At 35.9% G+C, this 23,096-nt stretch overlaps 1 protein-coding gene and 3 pseudogenes across 1 annotated transcript; 3 read left to right on the forward strand and 1 right to left on the reverse strand.

Annotated features, from left to right (window-relative positions):
- Positions 1-1,712: 1,712 nt before the first annotated feature.
- On the forward strand, positions 1,713-2,196 carry LOC149185068 (ubiquitin-conjugating enzyme E2 2 pseudogene; annotated as a pseudogene).
- Positions 2,197-3,646: 1,450 nt separating this feature from the next.
- On the reverse strand, positions 3,647-5,038 carry LOC149185069 (strigolactones hydrolase CXE15-like). Its single transcript, XM_089419046.1, has one exon. It carries the CDS (start codon positions 4,968-4,970, stop codon positions 4,035-4,037), a length of 936 nt encoding a protein of 311 aa, XP_089275172.1. The 5' UTR covers positions 4,971-5,038; the 3' UTR covers positions 3,647-4,034.
- Positions 5,023-20,384, forward strand: LOC149185070 (putative sugar phosphate/phosphate translocator At3g11320 pseudogene; annotated as a pseudogene).
- A 90-nt stretch (positions 20,385-20,474) lies between these two features.
- On the forward strand, positions 20,475-22,085 carry LOC149185071 (ADP/ATP translocase 3, mitochondrial pseudogene; annotated as a pseudogene).
- The last annotated feature ends 1,011 nt before the right edge of the window (positions 22,086-23,096 follow it).

The raw sequence follows: 23,096 nt of genomic DNA on the forward strand, positions 1-23,096 counted from the left end.
TCGCGTTCCATTGTCGCTCGAGGGCTTCTTCGAGCAAGATTTTGATAGGATCTCCTACCCCCTCGTCTTTCTTCTCATCCGCCATGGGAGGCCGTCGGGATTTGCGAGGCTAGTCTTGCAAAGGTTCGACCAGTTCAAGCCCTAACTCCTTATATCCTGACCTTGTTGGGGACATGCAAAGAAAAACAGAGAAAAAGCAAACCGCTCTGATACCACTGATCCGGACTTAAACAGGAACGCAACAAATTACAGAGATAACCATAAACACAGATATGCAGCGGAAATAATACTTCATTTCATTAATGTAAAATACTGAAATATGCTTACAAACAGTAATGGAAATAAATTAGCTAGGGCGATGGTAGCTTATCTCTGAGAAGAAATGTGGTGACTACACGCCTCTGAACTGTGTTACAATGAGGCTCAAAGGCCTATTTATTGTTGAGAAACAATTGAAAACCCTTAACATTCCAAAACCTAACCCTAGAAGATGAAACGCCAAACTGTGGGCCCCGTTTGGGTAAATTGGTACACCAACTTCCCAGGGTCGTAACTTTGGCATACGATCTCCGTTTGACGCGTACAATAGCTCGTTAGAAAGATCTATCCGAGCACTGCCACTTTGGGAAGTAAGATGGATTTTTAGATTTCCCAAAAAAACGTCGTTTAGGGCCTCAAAACGGCTCCGGAAGTTCAGGACCCGAAAAACTGCTAAAAATAGTAAGTTGTGCTACAATTAAGGAAACTGAAAATGCTGAGAGAAACAATGGTGGGGTCCAGGTGGACTTGGCAGGTGGCGACCAATATCCACCTGGATCATTTCTCCCAAAATAAAAAATTACAAATAGAATCTCCTTATTACTCCAAAAAATTCTTATTACTCCACAAATATTACAAAATATAAATACCTTATCTCTCCATTTAATTACAAAATTGAAAATTACTTTATAAGAGTGATTTAAAAAAACCTTTACTTTACCAACTCTTCAAGTAAAAACATTTTACTTTCCCAACGCTGTAGACATGAGGTTGTATGCAAGAAAGCCGCTGGTGGCCAGGTAGCGGTTCGAATCCTAGATCTGTTCTACTCTATGTAGGGCCTTTGGTCCTTATTCTTCACACACTCTCTCCCAAGATGAAGCTTCCAGTTTTGGAAGATTCGAACTCCAAATCCCAAATTGTTTTCAATATATTTGTGTTGCGTTTGATTGCAATTGGTATCCAAATCCCCAAATTGTTTTCAATATATTTGTATTGCGTTTGATTGCAATTGGTATCCACAGGAGCAGGGGGGCAGCGACCATGGCGTGTTCATGACATCAACCTTTATCTGCATTCATACAGTACTGACACCCATTTCTATAATTAGAGTATTCAGGAAATTTCATAAAAATAATAATAAGCGAGAGGGGTAGCTGCTTTCTCTAAAAACCCAACTGAATTCTGCCTACTTCTGTCTTGTGTGCATAATTGAACCTAAATTGTTCTTGGCAGTTCAGAATTTTCAAATCTCGGGAGGGTTTGCTGCGCTTTGATCGGTCGAGATGGGAGGCATAGGGTCTGAAGAGCAAGGGTTGTGCAAATCTGAGAGTGTTGGGTAACATGACTTTGCTTTGATCCGTGGCAGCCTATAGATCCACTCCAACCTGAGATTGCGAGAGGATCGCCTGTCAGTCGGGCGTGGAGTAAGGGAGTATTGAGTAGTTTAAATCATGTCGACCCCTTGGAGGAAGAGGCTGATGAGGGATTTCAAGCGACTACAGCAAGATCCGCCGGCAGGCATCAGTGGGGCGCCTTAGGACAATAATATTATGCTTTGGAATGCTGTAATTTTTGGGCCCAATGATACTCCTTGGGACGGAGGTACATTTAAGTTGACTCTTCAGTTCACGGAGGACTATCCAAATAAGCCACCAACAGTACGTTTTGTTTCTAGGATGTTTCATCCAAACATTTATGCTTATGGAGCATTTGTTTGGATATTTTACAAAATCAATGGAGCCCAATTTATGATGTTGCGACTATTATGATGTTGCGACTATTCTCACGTCTATTCAGTCTTTACTTTGTGATCCAAATCCAAACTCTCCAGCAAATTCAGAGGCTGCTCCAATGTTCAGTGAAAATAAGCGGGAATATAAAAGAAGTAATTTGTTTTTTGGATTAAGCGGAGTACTCAATTGCTCAAACTTATGAATGCCTACTGTGACAGGCAATCCATTTATTTCAACTCAATCTAAAATCAACGAAATAATTAAAAAAAAATTCCGAAAAAAAAAAAAAAAAATAGATACCATATATTAACTGGAGTTTTCTATGTGCTTGTAGAGTTGGAATCTCCTCCACATCCGTTGCAGCATTACTGGAGCTCCGATACCACAATAATGGCAAAAGTGTCCTAAGACATGTAATTTTATTAATAAGAAAAGCCATTGATTTTATAGATCAACTGATTTGGATCATGTAACAATGTGAAATAGAATTGATTTTATTCCATTACCAATGATTAGAGATTATATCGTTTAATTTTTTAAGAATTTTCCACACCAATACTTCATATAATCTTTTTAATACTCTTAATTTCTTGAATCTTTATATTTTCTTGGATTTTGTCCAAACTTAATTATTATTGTTTATATGTATTTTTTTTTAAGAATTTAATTTGAACACAAATTTAATATTGTTCTTTATTTTTCATTTATTAGCTTATATATATTTAAAAAAATATATATGTAGAGTTTTGGGGCAACATCTCCCTTAGAGCTCCCATGGGATATAGATCAATCATAATTCAATTTTGGTTAATTTTTTTTTTTCAAACTTTTAAATAGTTAATATATAGATAAGTTTATTATATTAAAAATAAGAAATAAAAATTAATTATATTAATTAAATTAAATTTATATTAAATTATTATTTTTTATTATTTTTCAAAATTAAGTTAAATTTATGTTGGAGTTAGTTTAAATATTAAATGGACATCGGATATAGGCATTGCATCATCAAATTTATTAAATAGAGATCAAATAATAGAATTCTTATCATCAATTTTTTACCATAAAATTGAAAAGCTTAGTTTAAAAAATTTACAAATTAGCCTAGAAAATAATAGAAATTCAGTCTTGGTTTGGTTACAGTTGTCAAACTTCATGATTTTGAGCATCTCATAAATTATTCAAAGTGTTAGAATCTATTTCCACCATCAAAATAATACTTCAAACACTAACATTTTAATTTTTTGATATTATTTAACCACTTAAAAAAACAAACACAAAAAACGGTCATCAAAACTAATCTAAGAATCTATAATATCCATAAACAAAACCTTTTTAAATAAATAATTAAATTTAATGAATAACCAACTTCATAACAAAATCAACTATTCTACATCTCATTCATTACATATTTTACCATTATTATAAATTACATTAAAAGCCAACTGCATCTGATTCATTACGTATTTTACCATTATACATTCACTCCGTATCCATTTGTAATCAAAGATTGGGTGCCATTGGTTAAATCAAGAAAACCAGGGAATTTCGAAATATTCATTACCTATTTTACCATTAGTATACATTACATTCACTCCGTATCCATATGTAATCAAAGTTTGGGTGCCATTGGTCGAATCAAGAAAACCAGGTAATCATGAAAAAGAAGCCTATATTAGGGTTTGTGCTCAAAAGATTATAACCCCGAGTCCGATTCCTGTTTCATTCGAAAAGGTGGTTATGCCGATTGAGCCACCAAAATTACATTCAAAATCCATCCATTAAACAGCGGATTGGATAAAGCTTTACTCTATATTCTCCTATGGCCCAACTCGTTTCCAGTTTCGGGCAGCCAACGGGCAAGAAAGCAAAGTGAACGGTCCAGTTTTTCTCTTTATCCGTTAGATGTCCAGAATCTGCAATCGCGAGAGGTTTTTGATACACAAAGTTGGTACCAAACTTTCTTTAAAATAACAATAAGCAAAACTTAATTACAAAAGAAGAACTACAGAGATAACTGAATGATTCCGTAGAGCTGAATCAGTTACTGGGTTGAACAAAGCGAGCAATGTGTTGCATAAGTGCCTCTGTACTCTCGGCGTCCTGCTGCAAGGCATAAAAACCGTGGTTCTCCTCTTCAAACATAATCATCTGAGCCGCTTTACCATGTTTGACGAGACTGTCATGGTATGCCTTTGCCCGGTCTCTCAGCATATCACGCCCCCCTATCACAATTAAGAGTGGAGGGAGAGTGGCCTCCGCCAAAGTCGGGTAATCGGATGAGGTGGCGAGCGGATTGCTGAAAGGGTGATCCTTATTAGCGCCCTCAGGCAGAGCCATCATCCGACTCCGAACACTTCGTTCTAAGTCCTCCGGCGAGTCGATCTCCGACTGAGTGCGTTGCTCTCCACCGAAGGATGGTTGAATCATCACCGCCCCTCTGATTTTCAAAGGATTCCAGTACCCTCCCTTCACAATCACATGATGCACGATATTTCCGCCGGAGCTATCGCCCACTATAAACACTCTGGAGAAGTCAGCGTGGGAATGAAGCCACGGATCCCCGTCTCTTCTTTTGTCATTGTCCGTTTTCGCCGCTTGAGAGCGGAGCCACGACAGGGCGTTGAGGCAATCGTCGTAGGCAGCCGGGAGGCGGTATTTGGGAGCAAGCCTGTAATTCACAGAAACCACAATTGCGCCTGCCGCAGTGGCCATTCTAACACAGAGAGTGTGAAAACAGCACCAGGCCGGAGAACCCATGATGAAGGCACCGCCATGGAAATAGAGGAAAACGGGCATCCGCTTGCTCTCGTTGTGATGGGGAGGAAGAAAGATGCGCACCCACAGGTCGAGATTGTGATCCAAGATTACGTCCTTGGACGCCACTCCGCAATCCTCAGGTAGCGTTCCTTGTGGGGACGGCAGGACAGGCGTGGCCAGCTTTTCTAACACCATATCTATCACTGACTTTTCCATCGATTAACAGACAGCATACAACTCTCACTCACTGACCGATTGATTGGAAGTAATGAAGCGTCGAAGACACCAGGCAGGTATATATAGAAAACGCACACTCGAATCTTAACTTTGCTGCAGTGCTGCAGTGCAGGGTAATTTGACCATTGAATAGAACCGCTAAGGATTAGGTGGGAAGTACTCTTTCAACGTGGAAAGTTGTGCTTCTAGATGCCTGTTGAAGCACGGTGTGAGCAGTGGGTTGTCGGTATCAGCGTGATTTGCCACGTAAGAATTTAATATTTACAAGGCTCTGTTGTTCGTATCGCACCTTCTGTGCCGGTGGGATCAGGGAGTTGATACGTCACAATTTAATACTGGCAATGTTTCGTTGTTCGGATTGCAACACAAATGCAGTGTGAAATGAACTGCGATACATTTGCCTATAAGGACTACAAGTCAACTATGAAGAGAAGAAGTTCAGGGGAACTTTGCTTAGTCCATTCGCCAATGAAACTTCAGTGTCGAACATATCAGTGAAAGCGAGCCGACGATTTTGATAGGAAAAATAATGATTTTTTCGATTTTGATAGGAAAAATAATGATTTTTTGGATTTTGAAGAAATCTGGTGATCCAGATAGTTTACTCTTAAAAATTGCTGAGAGTGCTGAATTTATTTTCACCCAAAAAACCAAACACTTCCAATAAGGTAAAAAAAATGCCATAATGGAACCCCATGTAAATTTTAAATCGAGCGCTAAAAGATGATGGATATCTCATATAATTAGCCATGATTAAATGTGGTGGAAAATGGGGTGGTAAGAGGTTTTTTGGGAAGCTTTTCACTTAGATTTTTTTATTTAATTTCTCCAGAATGTGATATATTGAATAAGAATTTATTAAATGCGGTGGAAAGAGGGTTTTTTTTTTGAAGTTTTTCAATGGAGTTATTCACAGAGGCAGCAGAATTGTTTCGATGGTTAAAAGTGGCTGGAATTCAAGTAAAAAAATTTCAAAAAAAATCTTATAGAGATAATGTTTGAATCGTGTTTTTGATGGTAGAAATGGATTCAACACCATAAAAACTTTCCGAGCAACTCCATTTTTGAATTAGAAATTTTTATTTAATTTTTCTAAAATATATCGAATAAAAATTTATTAAATGTGATGGAAAATATAATAGGAAAAAATATTTTATTTTTTAATTTCTCAAAATCCTATATATCAAATGAGAATTTATTAAAATTACATCCGGTATCGGGAAAATCCGAAAAAAACACAGTAAAAACAATTATTTTCGCACATTATTTTCATTTGACTTATTTTACGATAAGGATGTGTTATCAGCATTGGGATAGTGGAATAGAGAATCGAAAAGTTCTAATGCTTTATTATGTTTCAAATATTCATGAACCTTCTTAATGTTTATCATGAGGTATTTTCCATATTATCACTTACGTTGCTTATGTTTTTTCTTGCTTTTACTTTGGAAGCTAGATTTACATATTATTTAAATTAAAAAACATAGGGCATAGTTAATTAAAAAAATACAAAATTAAAAAATATAAATATATATAAAATTAAAAAATATATTCCTATTGCATTTAGAAGATTAATGATAAATACTTATTATTTGTTCTAATTAATAAAATTAATTAAATATAAATATTTTTTTAATTAATAAAAGATATTTATTAATATTCTTATATTTTTTAAATATATAATAATATTTGACCAAATAAAATAATATAAAAAAATCAAATTTTTATTTTTATTTTATTATGTAATCTACAAAATTTAAAATTAATCAATGGAATACTTTGCACCTTTTTAAATTGAAAATTTTGAAGACAAAATGTTTGGTAGATAGTTTTAAAATTATTAATATTTTATATTATACGATAGGAATTAAATATTTTTTATAATTATAAATAAAATTAAAAAATTAATTATTAATATTTTATAATAGATAATTATTTTTACTTTTTTTGTTTAAAATAATATTTATTTTGTGATTATTTGGCATGTCATGATTTAGTTATTTACCTTTTTTGACAACATAATCCATTACATATTTTATGGTTCAATATTTTATTATCCATTTTATTAATGTTGATGTTGTCATTCCCATCATATTATTTGGCCTTTGACATGCATATGATAAGAAACAATCTTAGAGAAGATAAACCATCTTTTTCCTAATGACATTCAAATTTCATATTCATCATGGATATTTGAACAAATTAAATCGATCACCCAAGCTTCGGAGATGGGCTCGCATATTGTTTAGGCTTAAGTCTTCTCCAAAATATTAATTGAAGGGCACTCTCAACCTATCATCAATATGATCACCAAAAGCCTCCATGGTACTGCACCTAGTAAAGTCTTCAACAATTAACATCTAAGTAGCTTGGGAAGGGTAGCCACTCTCTTTCATAATATCCCATTCGTTATGCCCTCTCATGTCCAAAGATATGGTAATCAAATTGTTGACTATCTCTCCAACGAAGGTTGCAAAGCACACTAATCATTTCTCAACTACTCTTGGCATTCCCTCCCTGATTCCAATGTCGAGAAAAAGTGTTTAGAGTTAGCTCTCAAATATCTTCCTCCCCTGTATAGGGTGTGAGAGTTGCGATAGGTGGATGGCACATGGCCATCATCCCAACAAGTATAGAAGGCTAAGGATGTGGCCACATGCCCCCCTCCCCCCAAGGCCATCATCAAGCTATAACTGCCCTTGAGTGACTTCATGAGACCTACTGAGGTTTTGACATTGATTCAAACTATGATGCCCATCCATTTAATGTTAAGGCTAGAGTGGAGGATTGTCATCTTAATGATTAGTAGATTTGGGAGGTTACAATTTTCATTAAATCCATTTCTTGCTATCCCTTATCTAGATTCTCTCAACTACTAAAATTAACCAAGACCTTTTACTTCTGTGATGTTAGCAGAATTGCATGTGAAAGAGTATGAAAAACCACATGTGCATGAAATTTTAAAGAAGAGGAACATAATGACATCCATCAAATCAAACAACACACACACACACACACACATTAATAACGGAGTTCACCCAATGTAGGTTACGTCTCTAGGCTCAGTGTCAAGGGTGGGGAGGTCACTTCATTAAATGTTGCAAGATGATGATGACTACATGGTACGTTCCTTGTCATTAAAAGGATAAATTTCCTCAACTAAAGTGGCATGTCTCTCCACGAGACATTATCCTATAGGAACTCTCTCTCATATGGACCCTCCTCCACTTTCGTTGATGGCCTGAAATTGTGAAGATTTGTTGCAGAAATGGACATCATTGTTGAATTCGTAGTGCAAAGTCATGTCAAATGACTATAAACTTGGCCCCTTTCTGACACCGTCAAAAGTTTGACCCTCAGAAACCTTGAAGACTCCCGAAAGATTCTTTCCTGGAGATGGGAAAAAAAATCATTGCTTGAATGGAAATTTTGAGTCCACCATCATGTTCCTTGTGAAATTTTGAGAAAAATGATTATAAAGTCAGCATCATTCTGCCTCTGTAAAAAATGAGCCTCTAAGGGAATCTTTTAGATTCCTCAAGATTATGCGAAGATTCCTCACTGCTGACCACTTGAAATTCTGTTGCTCAGATGAGGAAACGAACCACACCATCATGTTCCCTGTGAAATTCTGGTTCATATGAGTATAAACTTGACATCAATATGAGAATGTGAAAAATCACCCTCCATGGAATCTTTTAAATTCCTCACTAGTTTTGCATGGAATATTATGTGGGATATTCCAAGGAATATTCCTATGGAATATACCCATCTTAAAAAACGCGCCTCGCCTAGGCTGGGTTCCGTGCACACTCCTCTCCTCCTCTGTTGGGCAAATGAGCATGGTTTAAATAAATATTTCGAAGAAGACAATACAAAGACATTCCCATTGTGCACATAGTTGGGTCATTAGCTTGGAGGGCGAATATCCCAAGGTCAAGTCCATGGACCTCCCCCATATAACACACATTTTTTTTATTAACAAAAAAATTGGCGTGTTGTTTTTTTGGCACATTCATTACATAACCATTGATGGTTTATGGGTGGGCAAATGTGTTGGGTCCCTATAAACTAGTGATTACCCCATTACTATTGTAGTTATACCCCTTATTAATATTGTTGTGCCCCTATTGCTCCAATATTGTCATTACTGTGCCTCATAGAATCCCTCTATTGTTATTTTTGTGGCTTTATATTATTATTGTTAGGTCGGCTAGATTATATTGTGACTCCTTAGACTCCTATATAGAGAAAGGAGGTTTTTTCATTTGAATCATCCAAGAATTGTTCATTTATCTAATGTAAAGGAGGTTTCCCCCTCAAAAAGGCTGAATTCTAAGGCGTTGATCTATATTTTCTATCTTTTCTTGAGCTGGTTTCATAATATTTGGTATCAGAGCTTTGGATTCTAGGGTTTCGCTGCTCCAAACAGGTCATCGTGGCATTTTCGCTATAACTTTTTTCTGTGACGTTTCAGAAGTCACAAAAATAACCCATTTGAGAAGAAATCACGCTGAACCTTGGGTCCGAATTTCAGAGATTTTCGCATGATATTTGCGGAGATATGATCTGAGGAAGTTGGTCTTTTTGCAGACTCCTGAATTACAGTCAAAACAATTGACCTGGGGAAAATCGTCATAACCTTCTCTCTGGGGATCGGATTGAAATTTCGTAAGAAGGTACAGAAAGAGAACATATTGTAGTTTCTTGTATGCATGTTTCAGATCCAAAGGTCGAAACAATGACTCATGGCACGTCGTACAAGTTCGCTCTATTGAACTAGTCTATAAGCAAGTCACTGTGGGAGATTTCACATAACTCTTCCTTGGAGAATCCAATTTGGGTCAAACTTGTGGCATTGGAAAGAGGACACAGAGGGCTACTACAGCTCACAAATTCAGAACTAGATGATGGGAAAGTACAGAGATACATCAGAGGCAATATCGAGCTCCTACAAAGTGAAAAAAGGTGTGTAGATTTTCTTAAATTTTTGCTTAAGCTTGGTTTGAAAATTTATTTTGAAGGAATTCAAAGGGCATAGTAGAGCATTATTATCGGTAACTGATGCCCCGAGGAAGAAAATGCAAACACCTAGTAAGGAACCTGAAAGCTCTAGCATGACTCATGAAGAAAAGGAAGAAATGCAACATGATATATCAAAATTACAAGACCAAGTGCAACAATTGTCCCTTGCACAAAAAGGAACAGAATCTAAGATGGATGGTTTAAAGAAAGATGTAGAAGCTAAGATGGATGGTTTAAAGAAAGGTGTAGAAGCTAAGATGGACTGTTTAAAGAAAGGCGTAGAAGCTAAGATGATTGACGTGGAAGCTAAGATGGATGATTTGAAGATAGATTTGAAGACAGACATGGACGAATTGAAGATAAATATGAATAAGTTGCTACAAGAAATGGTCCCTAAGGGTGAAAGGGTACTGAAGGAAACTCATGATGAGAACAAAAGAAATGTTAATCATGATTCCATAGACGCTAATGTTGGATCGAAGACTCACCATATTCCAAAAATCGATATGAGGAAGTTTGATGGCAAGGATCCTGCCACATGGATATTACAGATGGAGCAATTCTTCGATCTCAATAATGTGCAAAACACACAAAAGGTACGTATGGCAACTTTAGATTTGGAACCAAATCAGTTTGTATGGTATCAATGGCTTTGCTCTTGTAAACCATTTATCACTTGGGCAATTTTTACAGAAGAATTGATAGCACATTATGAGGATACAAAAAGCAACACTTTTTTTAGCCAATTGATAAGTCTCAAACAAAAGGGTTCAATAATGGAGCACATTGAGGAGTTCCAAAAATTGAACATAAGGGTAAAAGATATTCTAGAGGAGCATAGGATTGATGTGTTCATAGGGTCTTTAAAGGATAATATCCAACATGATGTTTGTCATTGGGAACCTGATTCATTAGAGAAGGCATTCAGGTTAGCAAGAAAAATGGAAAGCAAAATTATGGCAACCAGGAAGCATACCACTCACAACTATAAAGACGGAAGTGTTGTTGCCCCTAGTCTTCCACAACCTATAAGGTTGACACCACAACAATTGGAAGAAAAAAGAGCAAAAGGGCTTTGTTACAGTTGTGATAGCAAATACACTAAAGGTCATAAGTGTGCTGAGAAGAAATTATTCTACATAGATTGTGAAGAGGAAGAAGAAAAGGAGCAAGAAAGGTCAAAAGAAGAGGATATACTCCAGGAACAAAGCCTAGATGAAGAACAAATAAATCCGACCATATCTTGTAATGCATTGGCGGGAATTACCACTCCTCAAACCATCAAGATAGAAGGACAAATCAAGAAGAAAAAGGTAATAGTGTTGATTGATTCAGGAAGCACCCACAATTTTATTCATTGTAAGGTAGCAAAAGAATTGAATTGCTTCCTATATCCAGCACCAGAGTGTCAAGTGATGATTGCAAATGGAGGAACAATAAATTGCTCTGGAAAGTGCCATAATATCAAGCTATCCATGGGAGAATATGTATTGACTAGCCCAATGCTTTCCATTCCAATGGGAGGTGCTGATGTTGTACTAGGAGTCCAATGGCTACAATCCCTGGGTACAATAGCTTTTAATTTTCAAGAACTTTTCATCAAATTTTCTAAAGAAGGAAAGGAAGTTGAATTAAGGGGTATTGCAGGGAAACCAGGAAAGATAATCAGCTCTAATAATATGACAAAGCTTCTAAAAAAGGAGCAAAGAGGTGTAATTGCACAATTATGCTCGCTAGATGTTTCCACATTGGAATCATCTATTTCTCTAGATCTCCAAAAAGTCCTGGACAATCATTCCAAGGTATTTGAGACTCCCAAAGGTCTCCCACCTATGCGTGATCATGATCATGCTATTCATCTGATTCCAGGAAGTGTTCCTCCAAACATCAGGCCGTACAGATATCCCTATGTCCAAAAGAGTGAAATTGAACGTATGGTTGCAGAAATGCTAGAGGCTGGTATAATTCAACCGAGTCAAAGTTCTTTCTCTGCTCCAGTAGTATTGGTGCACAAGAAGGATGGATCATGGCGCATGTGTCCGGATTATAGGGAGCTCAACAAGCTCACTATTAAAGATAAGTTCCCCATTCCTGTCATTGATGAATTACTAGATGAATTGCATGGATCAATTTACTTCACCAAGTTGGATCTTCGTTTAGGATATCATCAAATCAGAATGAAGACTGAAGACATTCCGAAAATAGCATTTAGAACTCATGAGGGTCATTATGAATTTTTGGTCATGCCTTTTGGCCTTACCAATGCACCTTCAACATTTCAAGGTTTGATGAATTCAATTTTCAAACCATTCCTTAGAAAATTTGTGTTAGTATTTTTTGATATATACTAATCTACAACAAGTCTTGGAAGGATCATGTTGAACATGTTGACAAGGTGCTACAACTATTGAAGGAGAAACAATTATATGCAAAAAGATCCAAATGTTTCTTTGGAGTCTAAGAGGTGGAATATTTGGGTCATATTGTATCTCATGAAGGAGTTAAGGTAGACCCTAGCAAAATTAAAGCCATTAAGGAATGGAAAATCCCCACATCCATAAAGCATCTGCGAGGATTTCTCGGGTTGACAGGGTATTATCGCAAGTTTGTTAAGAATTATGGGAGAATAGCAGCACCTCTAACAACATTATTGAAGAAAGATGCATTTTCATGGACTCCGGAAGCAACAAAGGCCTTTGAACATCTTAAAGAGGCAATGTGCCAAGCACCGGTCTTAGCTACACCGGACTTCACAAAAACCTTTATTGTGGAATGTGATGCTTCAGGAAATGGAATTGGTGCTGTTCTAATGCAAGATGAAAGACCCATTGCTTTTGAAAGTCGTCCAATCAAGGGAAAGTTTTTAAGCAAAGCTATTTATGAGAAGGAAATGTTGGCAATACTCCATGCACTTAAGAAATGGCGACCCTACCTAATGGGAAGACACTTCAAGGTAAAAACGGATCATGATAGCCTTAAATACTTTTTAGAACAAAGATTATCCTCTGAAGAGCAACAAAAGTGGGTCACAAAGATGTTGGGTTATGACTTTGAAATCATCTACAAAAAAGGGAAGCAAAATGTGGTGGCAGATGCACTCTCAAGAAAGGATGAGGATGTGGAAGCATTGTTGTGTGCCATTTCTATTATCCAACCAGATTGGATAAACGAAGCAAGGGAGGAATGGAAGAATGACGAAGAAGTGTGGGCACTTATTCGAAAGTTACAACAAGATTCCAGTACGTCTGATACATTTAGCTGGCAAAATGATTCATTATGGTACAAAGATCGCTTATACCTCTGTAAGAATTCCCAGCTAAAACAAAAGATTCTTATGGAATTGCACACTTCTCCTTAGGAGGGCACTCAGGATTTTTAAAAACTTACCACAGGGTTAAGAAGGAATTTTTTTGGGATGGCCTTAAATCAGATATTCAAAAGTTTGTGGCTGAATGTTTGGTTTGCCAACAAAATAAAGTTGAAACAATTAAGACACCGGGTCTATTACAACCTTTATCCATTCCAAGCCAACGTTGGGAGGAGGTTTCAATGGATTTTATCACAGGTTTACCCAAGTCTGAGGGAAAGAGTGTCATCATGGTGGTAGTTGACAGACTTACCAAGTATGCACACTTTTGTGCATTATCACATCCATTTAAAGCCAGTACAGTTTCTACTGCATTTATGGAAACAATTCAAAAGCTACATGGAAACCCAAAGATTATTGTAAGTGACAGAGATCCCATTTTCACTGGAAATTTTTGGACATAATTATTTTCTTGTCTTGGTACTCAGTTAGCTCATAGCTCATCTTATCATCCTCAATCTGATGGGCAAACTGAGATAGTAAACAAATGTTTGGAAGGATATCTTCGTTGCTTTGTATCTGATAAACAGACACAATGGGTCAAATGGTTGCCTCTGGCTGAATGGTGGTATAACACTTCCTTCCATACAAGAACAAAAATGACCCCATTTATGGCACTTTATGGGTATCAACCACCATCCATCACATCATATTTAAGAGAAAATTCTAAGGTTCAGGCAGTGGAACATCACATCGAACATCAACAACAAGTCCTCCAACTCTTAAAGGATAACCTCGTGTTGGCACAGAATAGAATGAAACAACAGGCAGATCAACATCGCAGTGAAAGAAGTTTTGATGTAGGTGATTGGGTATTCCTACGGCTACAACCATATAAGAAAATGTCCCTCAAGCAAGCTAAGAAGGATAATAAATTATCACCAAAGTATTATGGTCCATACAAGGTGTTGCAAAAGATTGGTACTATGGCATACAAATTGGAGCTTCCTGCAGCTTCTCGATTGCACCCAGTTTTCCATGTTTCATGTTTAAAGAAGGTTATAGGTGACAAGCTCCCAGTTCAAACAATATTGCCAGAACTTGATGAGGAAGGAAAAAATATATTGGAACCGGAAGCAGTCACAGAAACAAGAACTCGACAGCTACGAAATCGATCAATTTCAGAGTATCTTATCAAGTGGAAGAACTTATCCAATGAAGATTCCACATGGGAGGATGAGAATTTTATGCAGAAGTATCCAGAACTACTCAAGCGTTGAGGACAACACTTTTTTGAAGGAGAGGGGCATGTTGGGTCCCTATAATACTAGTGATTACCCCATTACTATTGTAGTTATACCCCTTATTAATATTGTTATGCCCCTATTGCCCCCATATTGTTATTACTGTGCCCCATATAATCCCTCTATTGTTATTTTTGTGGCTTTATATTATTATTGTTAGGTCGGCTCGATTATATTGTGACTCCTTATACTCCTATATATAGAAAGGAGGTTTTGTCATTTGAATCATCCAAGAATTGTTCATTTATGTAATGTAAAGGAGGTTGCCCCCTCGAAAAGGTTGAATTCTAAGACGTTGATCTATCTTTTCTTTAGTTGGTTTCATAACAAAATGTCATTTGGGGTTGTCAAGTGGGTAATTTCCCCATGTATTATATATGGATTTCAGGGGTTGGCGGGGTTTGACAACCCACCAAGCTTATTTGGTCATATAATATACATGCCAATGTGGAACCCCATGTAGATTTTAAATTGAGTGCTAAAAGATGGTTGATATCTGATATAATTAGTCATTGTTAACTGTGGTGGAAAGAGGGTTTTCCCACAATATGTACAAGATTTTCATTCTATTTATTTTATGATAAAGATGTGTCATCAACATTTGGATAGTTTAATAGAGAATCAGAAAGTTCTAATGATTTGTCATGTTTTAAATATTCATGAACCATTTTCCATATTATCAATTATATTGATAATGTTTATCATGAGGTATTTTCCATATTATCACTTAGGTTGTGTTGTAACTTTTCTTTTACACCCTCGAAGTTACAATTATTTTTGAAATTTTCTAGTTGTTCCTGGCTAATTTCTTCAAACAATTACAAAGTTTTCAAGGTAAATGGTGTTATTTAATAAAAGTTTTAATTTTAAATAAACGTAAAATATATAGAAATATTATATATTTTTATAAATTTTACTCATTTATTATTAAAACGTTTTGTTAAAAAATATAGGGTCAAAAACCCAATCTCTAAGTTTTTTTTATATATATGTCATAACTAAACTTACAAGACAACACTCAGATCAAAGTCAAGGCAATGAAATAATCAAGATACCTCCAACTCCAATAGGAGAAGGAAAATATGGTGCATTTCCTGTGTCCCAGACTATTACAACAACTCTCATTATTGTAACTTGGTACTCTTCCAATCTTGGTGTGCTATTGCTTAACAAGTACCTGCTTAGTTTTTTTGGATATAGATACCCAATATTCCTCACAATGTTGCACATGTGTGCCTATTATATTTATAGTTTTCTAGAAATTTCATGGTTAGAGATTATACCGATGCAGTTCATTGTCTCTATAAGACAGTTTCTTAGGATACTAGCATTGAGCTTCATTTTCTCCTTCTCAGTTATTTGTGGAAATACTTCTCTACATTATTTACCATTGTCCTTTAGTCAAGATATTGGAGCAACAAATCCCTTCTTCACAACAATATTTGCATTTATAATTACATGTAAGAGGGAGTCTTCTGTGGTTTATATGGCTTTGGTGCCTGTGGTATTTGGCATTGTTTTTGCAAGCAATAGTGAGCCATTATTCCACCCTTTTGTATTTTTGGTTTGTCTAGGATCAACTACTGCCAGAGCATTGAAATCAGTTGTTCAGGGGCTCCTGCTTACCTTTGAGGCAGAGAAGCTTCACTCTATGAATTAATTAATAAAAGATATTTATTAATATTATTATATTTTTTAAATATATAATAATATTTGACCAAATAAAATAATATAAAAAAAAATCAAATTTTAATTTTTTATTAGGTAATCTACAAAATTTAAAATTAATCAATGAAATACTTTGCACCTTTTTAAATTGAAAATTTTGAAGACAAAATATTTGGTAGATATTTTTAAAATTATTAATATTTTATATTATACGATAGGAATTAAATATTTTTTATAATTATAAATAAAATTAAAAAATTAATTATTAATATTTTATAATAGATAATTATTTTTACTTTCTTGTTTAAAATAATATTTATTTTATGATTATTTGGCATGTCATGATTTAGTTAATTACCTTTTTTGACAACATAACCCATTACATATTTTACGGTTCAATATTTTATTATCCATTTTATTAATGTTAGATTTTGTCATTCCCATCATATTATTTGGCCTTTGACATGCATATGATAAGAAACAATCTTAGAGAAGATAAACCATCTTTTTCCTAATGACATTCAAATTTCATATTCATCATGGATATTTGAACAAATTAAATCGATCACCCAAGCTTCGGAGATGGGCTCGCATATTGTTTAGGCTTAAGTCTTCTCCAAAATATTAATTGAAGGGCACTCTCAACCTATCATCAATATGATCACCAAAATCCTCCATGGTACTGCACCTAGTAAAGTCTTCAACAATTAACATCTAAGTAGCTTGGAAAGGGTAGCCACTCTCTTTCATAATATCCCATTTGTTATGCCCTCTCATGTCCAAAGATATGGTAATCAAATTGTTGACTATCTCTCCAACGAAGGTTGCAAAGCGCACTAATCATTTCTCAACTACTCTTGGCATTCCCTCCCTGATTCCAATGTCGAGAAAAAGTGTTTAGAGTTAGCTCTCAAATATCTTCCTCCCCTATATAAGTGTGAGAGTTGCAATAGGTGGATGGCACATGGCCATCGTCCCAACAAGTATAGAAGGCTAAGGATGTGGCGACATTCCCCCCTCCCCCCAAGGCCATCATCAAGCTATAACTGCCCTAGAGTGACTTCATGAGACCTACTGAGGTTTTGACATTGATTCAAACTATGATGCCCATCGATTTAATGTTAAGGCTAGAGTGGAGGATTGTCATCTTAATGATTAGTAGATTTGGGAGGTTACAATTTTCATTAAATCCATTTCTTGCTATCCCTTATCTAGATTCTCTCAACTACTAAAATTAACCAAGATCTTTTACTTCTGTGATGTTAGCAGAATTGCATGTGAAAGAGTATGAAAAACCACATGTGCATGAAATTTTAAAGAAGAGGAACATAATGACATCCATCAAATCAAACAACACACACACACACATTAATAACGGAGTTCACCCAGTGTAGGTTACGTCTCTAGGCTTGATGTCAAGGGTGGGGAGGTCACTTCATTAAATGTTGCAAGATGATGATGACTACATGGTACATTCGTTGTCATTAAAAGGATAAATTTCCTCAACTAGAGTGGCATGTCTCTCCACGAGACGTTATCCTATAGGAACTCTCACTCATATGGACCCTCCTCCACTTTTGTTGATGGCCTGAAATTGCAAAGATTTGTTGCAGAAATGGACATCATTGTTGAATTCGTAGCACAAAGTCATGTCAAATGACTATAAACTTGGCCCCTTTCTGACACTGTCAAAAGTTTGACCCTCAGGAACCTTGAAGACTCCCCGAAAGATTCCTTCTTGGAGATGGGAAAAAAAATCGTTGCTTGAATGGAAATTTTGAGTCCACCATCATGTTCCTTGTGAAATTTTGAGAAAAATGATTATAAAGTCGGCATCATTCTGCCTCTGTAAAAAATCAGCCTCTAAGGGAATCTTTTAGATTCCTCAAGATTATGCAAAGATTCCTCACCGCTGACCACTTGAAATTTTGTTGCTCGGATGAGGAAACGAACCACACCATCATGTTCCCTGTGAAATTCTGGTTCATATGAGTATAAACTTGACGTGAATATGAGAATGTGAAAAATCACCCTCCATGGAATCTTTTAAATTCCTCACTAGTTTTGCATGGAATATTATGTGGGATATTCCAAGGAATATTCCTATGGAATATACCTGTCTCAAAAAATGCGCCTCGCCTAGGCTAGGTTCCGTGCACACTCCTCTCCTCCTCTGTTGGGCAAATGAGCATGGTTTAAATAAATATTTTTGAGAAGACAATACAAAGACATGCCCATTGTGCACATAGTTGGGTCATTAGCTTGGAGGGCGAATATCCCAAGGTCAAGTCTGCGGGCCTCCCCCATATAACACACATTTTTTTTATTAACAAAAAAATTGGTGTGTTGTTTTTTTTGGCACATTTATTACATAACCATTGGTGGTTTATGGGTGGGCAAATGTCATTTGGGGTTGTCAGGTGGGTCATTGCCCCGTGTATTGTATATGGATTTTAGGGGTTGGCGGGGTTTGACAACCCAACAAGCTTATTTGGTCATATAATATGCATGCCAATGTGGAACCCCATGTAGATTTTAAATTGAGTGCTAAAAGATGGTGGATATCTGATATAATTAGTCATTGTTAAATGTGGTGGAAAGAGGGTTTCCCCGCAATATGTACAAGATTTTCATTCTATTTCTTTTATGATAAGGATGTGTCATCAACATTTGGATAGTTTAATAGAGAATCAAAAAGTTTTAATGATTTGTCATGTTTTAAATATTCATGAATCGTTTTCCATATTATCAATTATATTGATAATGTTTATCATAAGGTATTTTCCATATTATCACTTAGGTTGTGTTGTAACTTTTCTTTTACACCCTCGAAGTTACAATTATTTTTGAAATTTCCTAGTTGTTCCTGGCCAATTTCTTCAAACAATTACAAAGTTTTCAAGGTAAATGGTGTTATTTTAATAAAAGTTTTAATTTTAAATAAATGTAAAATATATAGAAATATTATATATTTTTATAAATTTTACTCATTTATTATTAAAACATTTTGTTAAAAAATATAGGGTCGAAAACCTAATCTCTAAGTTTTTTTTATATATATGTCATAACTAAACTTACAAGACAATGCTTAGATGAAAGTCAAGGAAATGAAATAATCAAGATACCTCCAACTCCAATAGGAGAAGGAAAATATGGTGCATTTCCTGTGTCCCAAACTATTACAACAACTCTCATTATTGTAACTTGGTACTCTTCCAATCTTGGTGTGCTATTGCTTAACAAGTACCTACTTAGTTTTTTTGGATATAGATACCCAATATTCCTCACAATGTTGCACATGTGTGCCTGTTATATTTATAGTTTTTTGGAAATTTCATGGTTAGAGATTGTACCGATGCAGTTCATTGTCTCCAGAAGATAGTTTCTTAGGATACTAGCATTGAGCTTCATTTTCTCCTTCTCAGTTATTTGGGGCAATACTTCTCTGCATTATTTACCAGTGTCCTTTAATTAAGATATTGGAGCGACAACTCCCTTCTTCACAACAATATTTGCATTTATAATAACATGTAAGAGGGAGTCTTTTGTGGTTTATATGGATTTGGTGCCTGTGGTATTTGGCATTGTTTTTGCAAGCAACAGTGAGCCATTATTCCACCCTTTTTGATTTTTGGTTTGTCTAGGATCAACTGCTGCCAGAGCATTGAAATCAGTTGTTCAGGGGCTCTTGCTTACCTTTGAGGCAGAGAAGCTTCACTCTATGAATTTACTCATGTACATGGCACCAATTGTTGTGTTGCTGTTGCTTCTAGTTACTCTTTTTGTGGAGGGTAATATATTAGTTATTACTATTGAAAAAGCCATAGAAAACCCCTTATCATATTTTTTCCGCTTGAAAACATGACCATGGATTATCTTGTGAATTTAACCAACTTTATTGTTACAAAACATACAAGTGCCCCCACGTTGCAGGGTTTAGGAAATTCCAAAGCCGTCGTTGCATCTGTTATTTCCATCCTAATCTTCAAAAACCCAGTAACTGTGATGGGCATGACAGGCTTTGTAATCACAACCATTGGTTTGATTTTATATAGCAAAGCAAAGAAGAGATTCAAGGCACCATATTAGTCTTTGTATTCCTTTTAATATTTAGTGACTTTGGACATATTGCATTAGTGTGTGTTCCTTTATTGAATTCTTGATATAGAGTTCTAGTGAATGTTGCCAGATATCATTCCTCAAGTACAGAAAATATCTGAAATCTATTTTTTCCATCTGGTGCTAAATAGACTATAAGCTCTACTATATGTAGCAGGGAGAAGCCAATGAGTAATATTGGTATTCCACATGTCTTAAAATGCTCAGGTCAAGCATTCAAAAGATAAATGCAGAGGATCAGTATCAATAGTCAACAACAGCAAGTGCTAACATCTCTATTCAAAACTTACTAAACACGTGTTAAGATCTAGATGCAAGGGATGAAATCAATGACATATATCCAATTTCGTACCCCTCAAGCTTTTTGACATTTAATGGAGGAGGGGGGTCTAAAATAAGTTGTTTTGAAAACAACTTTTGATCACGTTTATGAGAGATTCTTTGGCGTAAATCACATGATATTTCATTTGTCGACGCGTTTCAAACCAACCAGTGTGGTTCATCATTTGAACAGATCAGGCAAAGCAAGTTAAATAGATAGAGCAGACCTCCAACAGATCAGGAGGTCTGCTCTATCTATTTAACTTGGAGGTCTTCTCTATCTATTTAACTTGATTTGCCTGATTTGTTCATTCAACTTGTCCTGACGATGAACCACACTGGTTGGTTCGAAACGCGTCGACAAATGAAATATCATGTGATTTACACCGAAGAACCTTTCATAAACTTGATATGGATCACAGAAGCCTCAATACAATAACTTTTGATCACGTGGCATATTCTTATGAATTTTGGTACCCCTAGGTGAGAAATTGCTTACCAACAACACGCCCCCCCCACCGTAATACAATTCTAGTTTTAATACCAATGCATTTGCCAAATTTCATTATTACAAAGTGTAGGGTTTGACGATTTCATTTATTATTGCGATGAGGAGAAAATGAGGATTCTCAATCAAGGCAAACTTCTCATATGATGGCACCATTGCATTATGGAGAGGAAACACTACAAATGTTATCCGTTATTTTCCCACTAAGAGACTCTTTAAGTTCAAGAAAGATAGGGATGGTTACTTTAAATGGTTTGTTGGAAACCTGGACTCTGGTGGTGCAACTAGTGCATCTTCTCTTATTTTTGTTTATTCTTTGGACTATGCTTGAACTCTGCTGGCTAATGATAACAAGGCTACAAAGAAAGGAGGGGAGAGATAATTTAATGGGCTTGTTTATGTCTACAAGAAGACATTGAAATCTAATGGAATTGTTGGTCTCTATCGTGGGTTCAACATTTCCTGTGTGGGAATTATAGTCTATTGTGGTTTATACTTTGGAATGTATGATTCTTTGAAGCCTATTGTTTTGATTGGCGATATTCAGAATAACTTCATTGCAATTTTCTTCTTTGTTGGGATATTACAATTGGTGTTGGTCTTGCATCGTATCCTATAGATAATGTACAAAGAATAATTATGATGACTTCTAGTGAGATAGTTAAGTACAAGGTTCGTTGGATGCATTTAATCAAATTATCAAAAATGAACCTGACAAGTCACTTTTCAAGGGTGCAGGTGCAAATATCCTCCATGCTATTGCCGGGGCTGGTGTGTTAGTTAGATATGACCAACTGCAATTACTTCTTCTTGGGAAGATATATGGCTTTAGTGGTGGCTAATATGGATATGATGATGGTGCTACTGGGATGAGATGCAAGCGCGTTAATGAAAAATAATAATTTAATATGGAGGTTAGGGATTCTAGGGAAAAGACAAAGGAGAGGAGAAACAATGCGTGGTATCTTAATATCGTGCAGCGGCAGGGCTCCTTTCGGGAGTTCGGCCTCTCTTGGATGCGCCTAGTCTCATTTGTCAAACTTTTAACAGTAAATCTTGATAGGTTAAAATGGCAAAAGTGACCCAAGTATCCTTCTGTTTTACAAAAGATGTTTTATCATGAAATCTATCTTGGTTCAAGGATTACACCAAGCTAGCAGGCTCGCCAGAATGGTTTTCTTCATCTCTTAAGGTATGATGGATCATTATGGAACCTTATCCAGAGTTATGGTGACTTGAAGAGTGAATTTTTGCATGCTTCTCATGCAAGCAATGTAAATTTGGCTCCCAACCATTCATCTCCCTTTATTTTAGCGCCCGTAGAAAAAGTTTCTACTAGTTTCATGACTGACTTTCTCATGGGAGGGGTTTCTGCTACAGTATCTAAAACTACAACTGCCCCTATTGTGTGTGTCAAACTATTGATACAAAACTAGGATGAAATATTGAAGTTTGGAAATCTTGTTGACCCATACAAAGGGTTCGAGAATTGTTTTTCTAAGACAATGAAGGATCAAAGAGTTTCCCTGGAAATAATCAAAACATATCTTTAAATTTTCCTCTAGGTGTCATTATAGCTATTTCCTATTCAACTATTTTGTAAATCGTGTTGTGTCTAATACTAGTCCTACCCTTACTATTGGGAATTCGATTATGTTGAAGCTGAGAACTCAGGGAATAGTAATAGCCTTATATGGTGCACTACCTCCATTGGCTGGAATATCAGAGCCCCTTATCAATTGAGTCATATGAAAGGGATTTGAAATTATCAAGTTTCTTACAATGCATGTGGGTATAGACTACATCAGTTTCACTGGGATAACACCGGAATTACGATTTCCAAAAATACTGGT

This window comes from Pinus tabuliformis, chromosome 3_2 (assembly GCF_031772625.1).
Source record: "Pinus tabuliformis cultivar Carrire ecotype Pingquan chromosome 3_2, CPIR1, whole genome shotgun sequence".
Classification (NCBI taxonomy): domain Eukaryota; kingdom Viridiplantae; phylum Streptophyta; class Pinopsida; order Pinales; family Pinaceae; genus Pinus; species Pinus tabuliformis.

Coding starts and splice junctions, on each gene's coding strand:
- LOC149185069 (XM_089419046.1), bottom strand. CDS start 4,970: ATGGAAAAGTCAGTGATAGATATGGTGTTAGAAAAGCTGGCCACGCCT.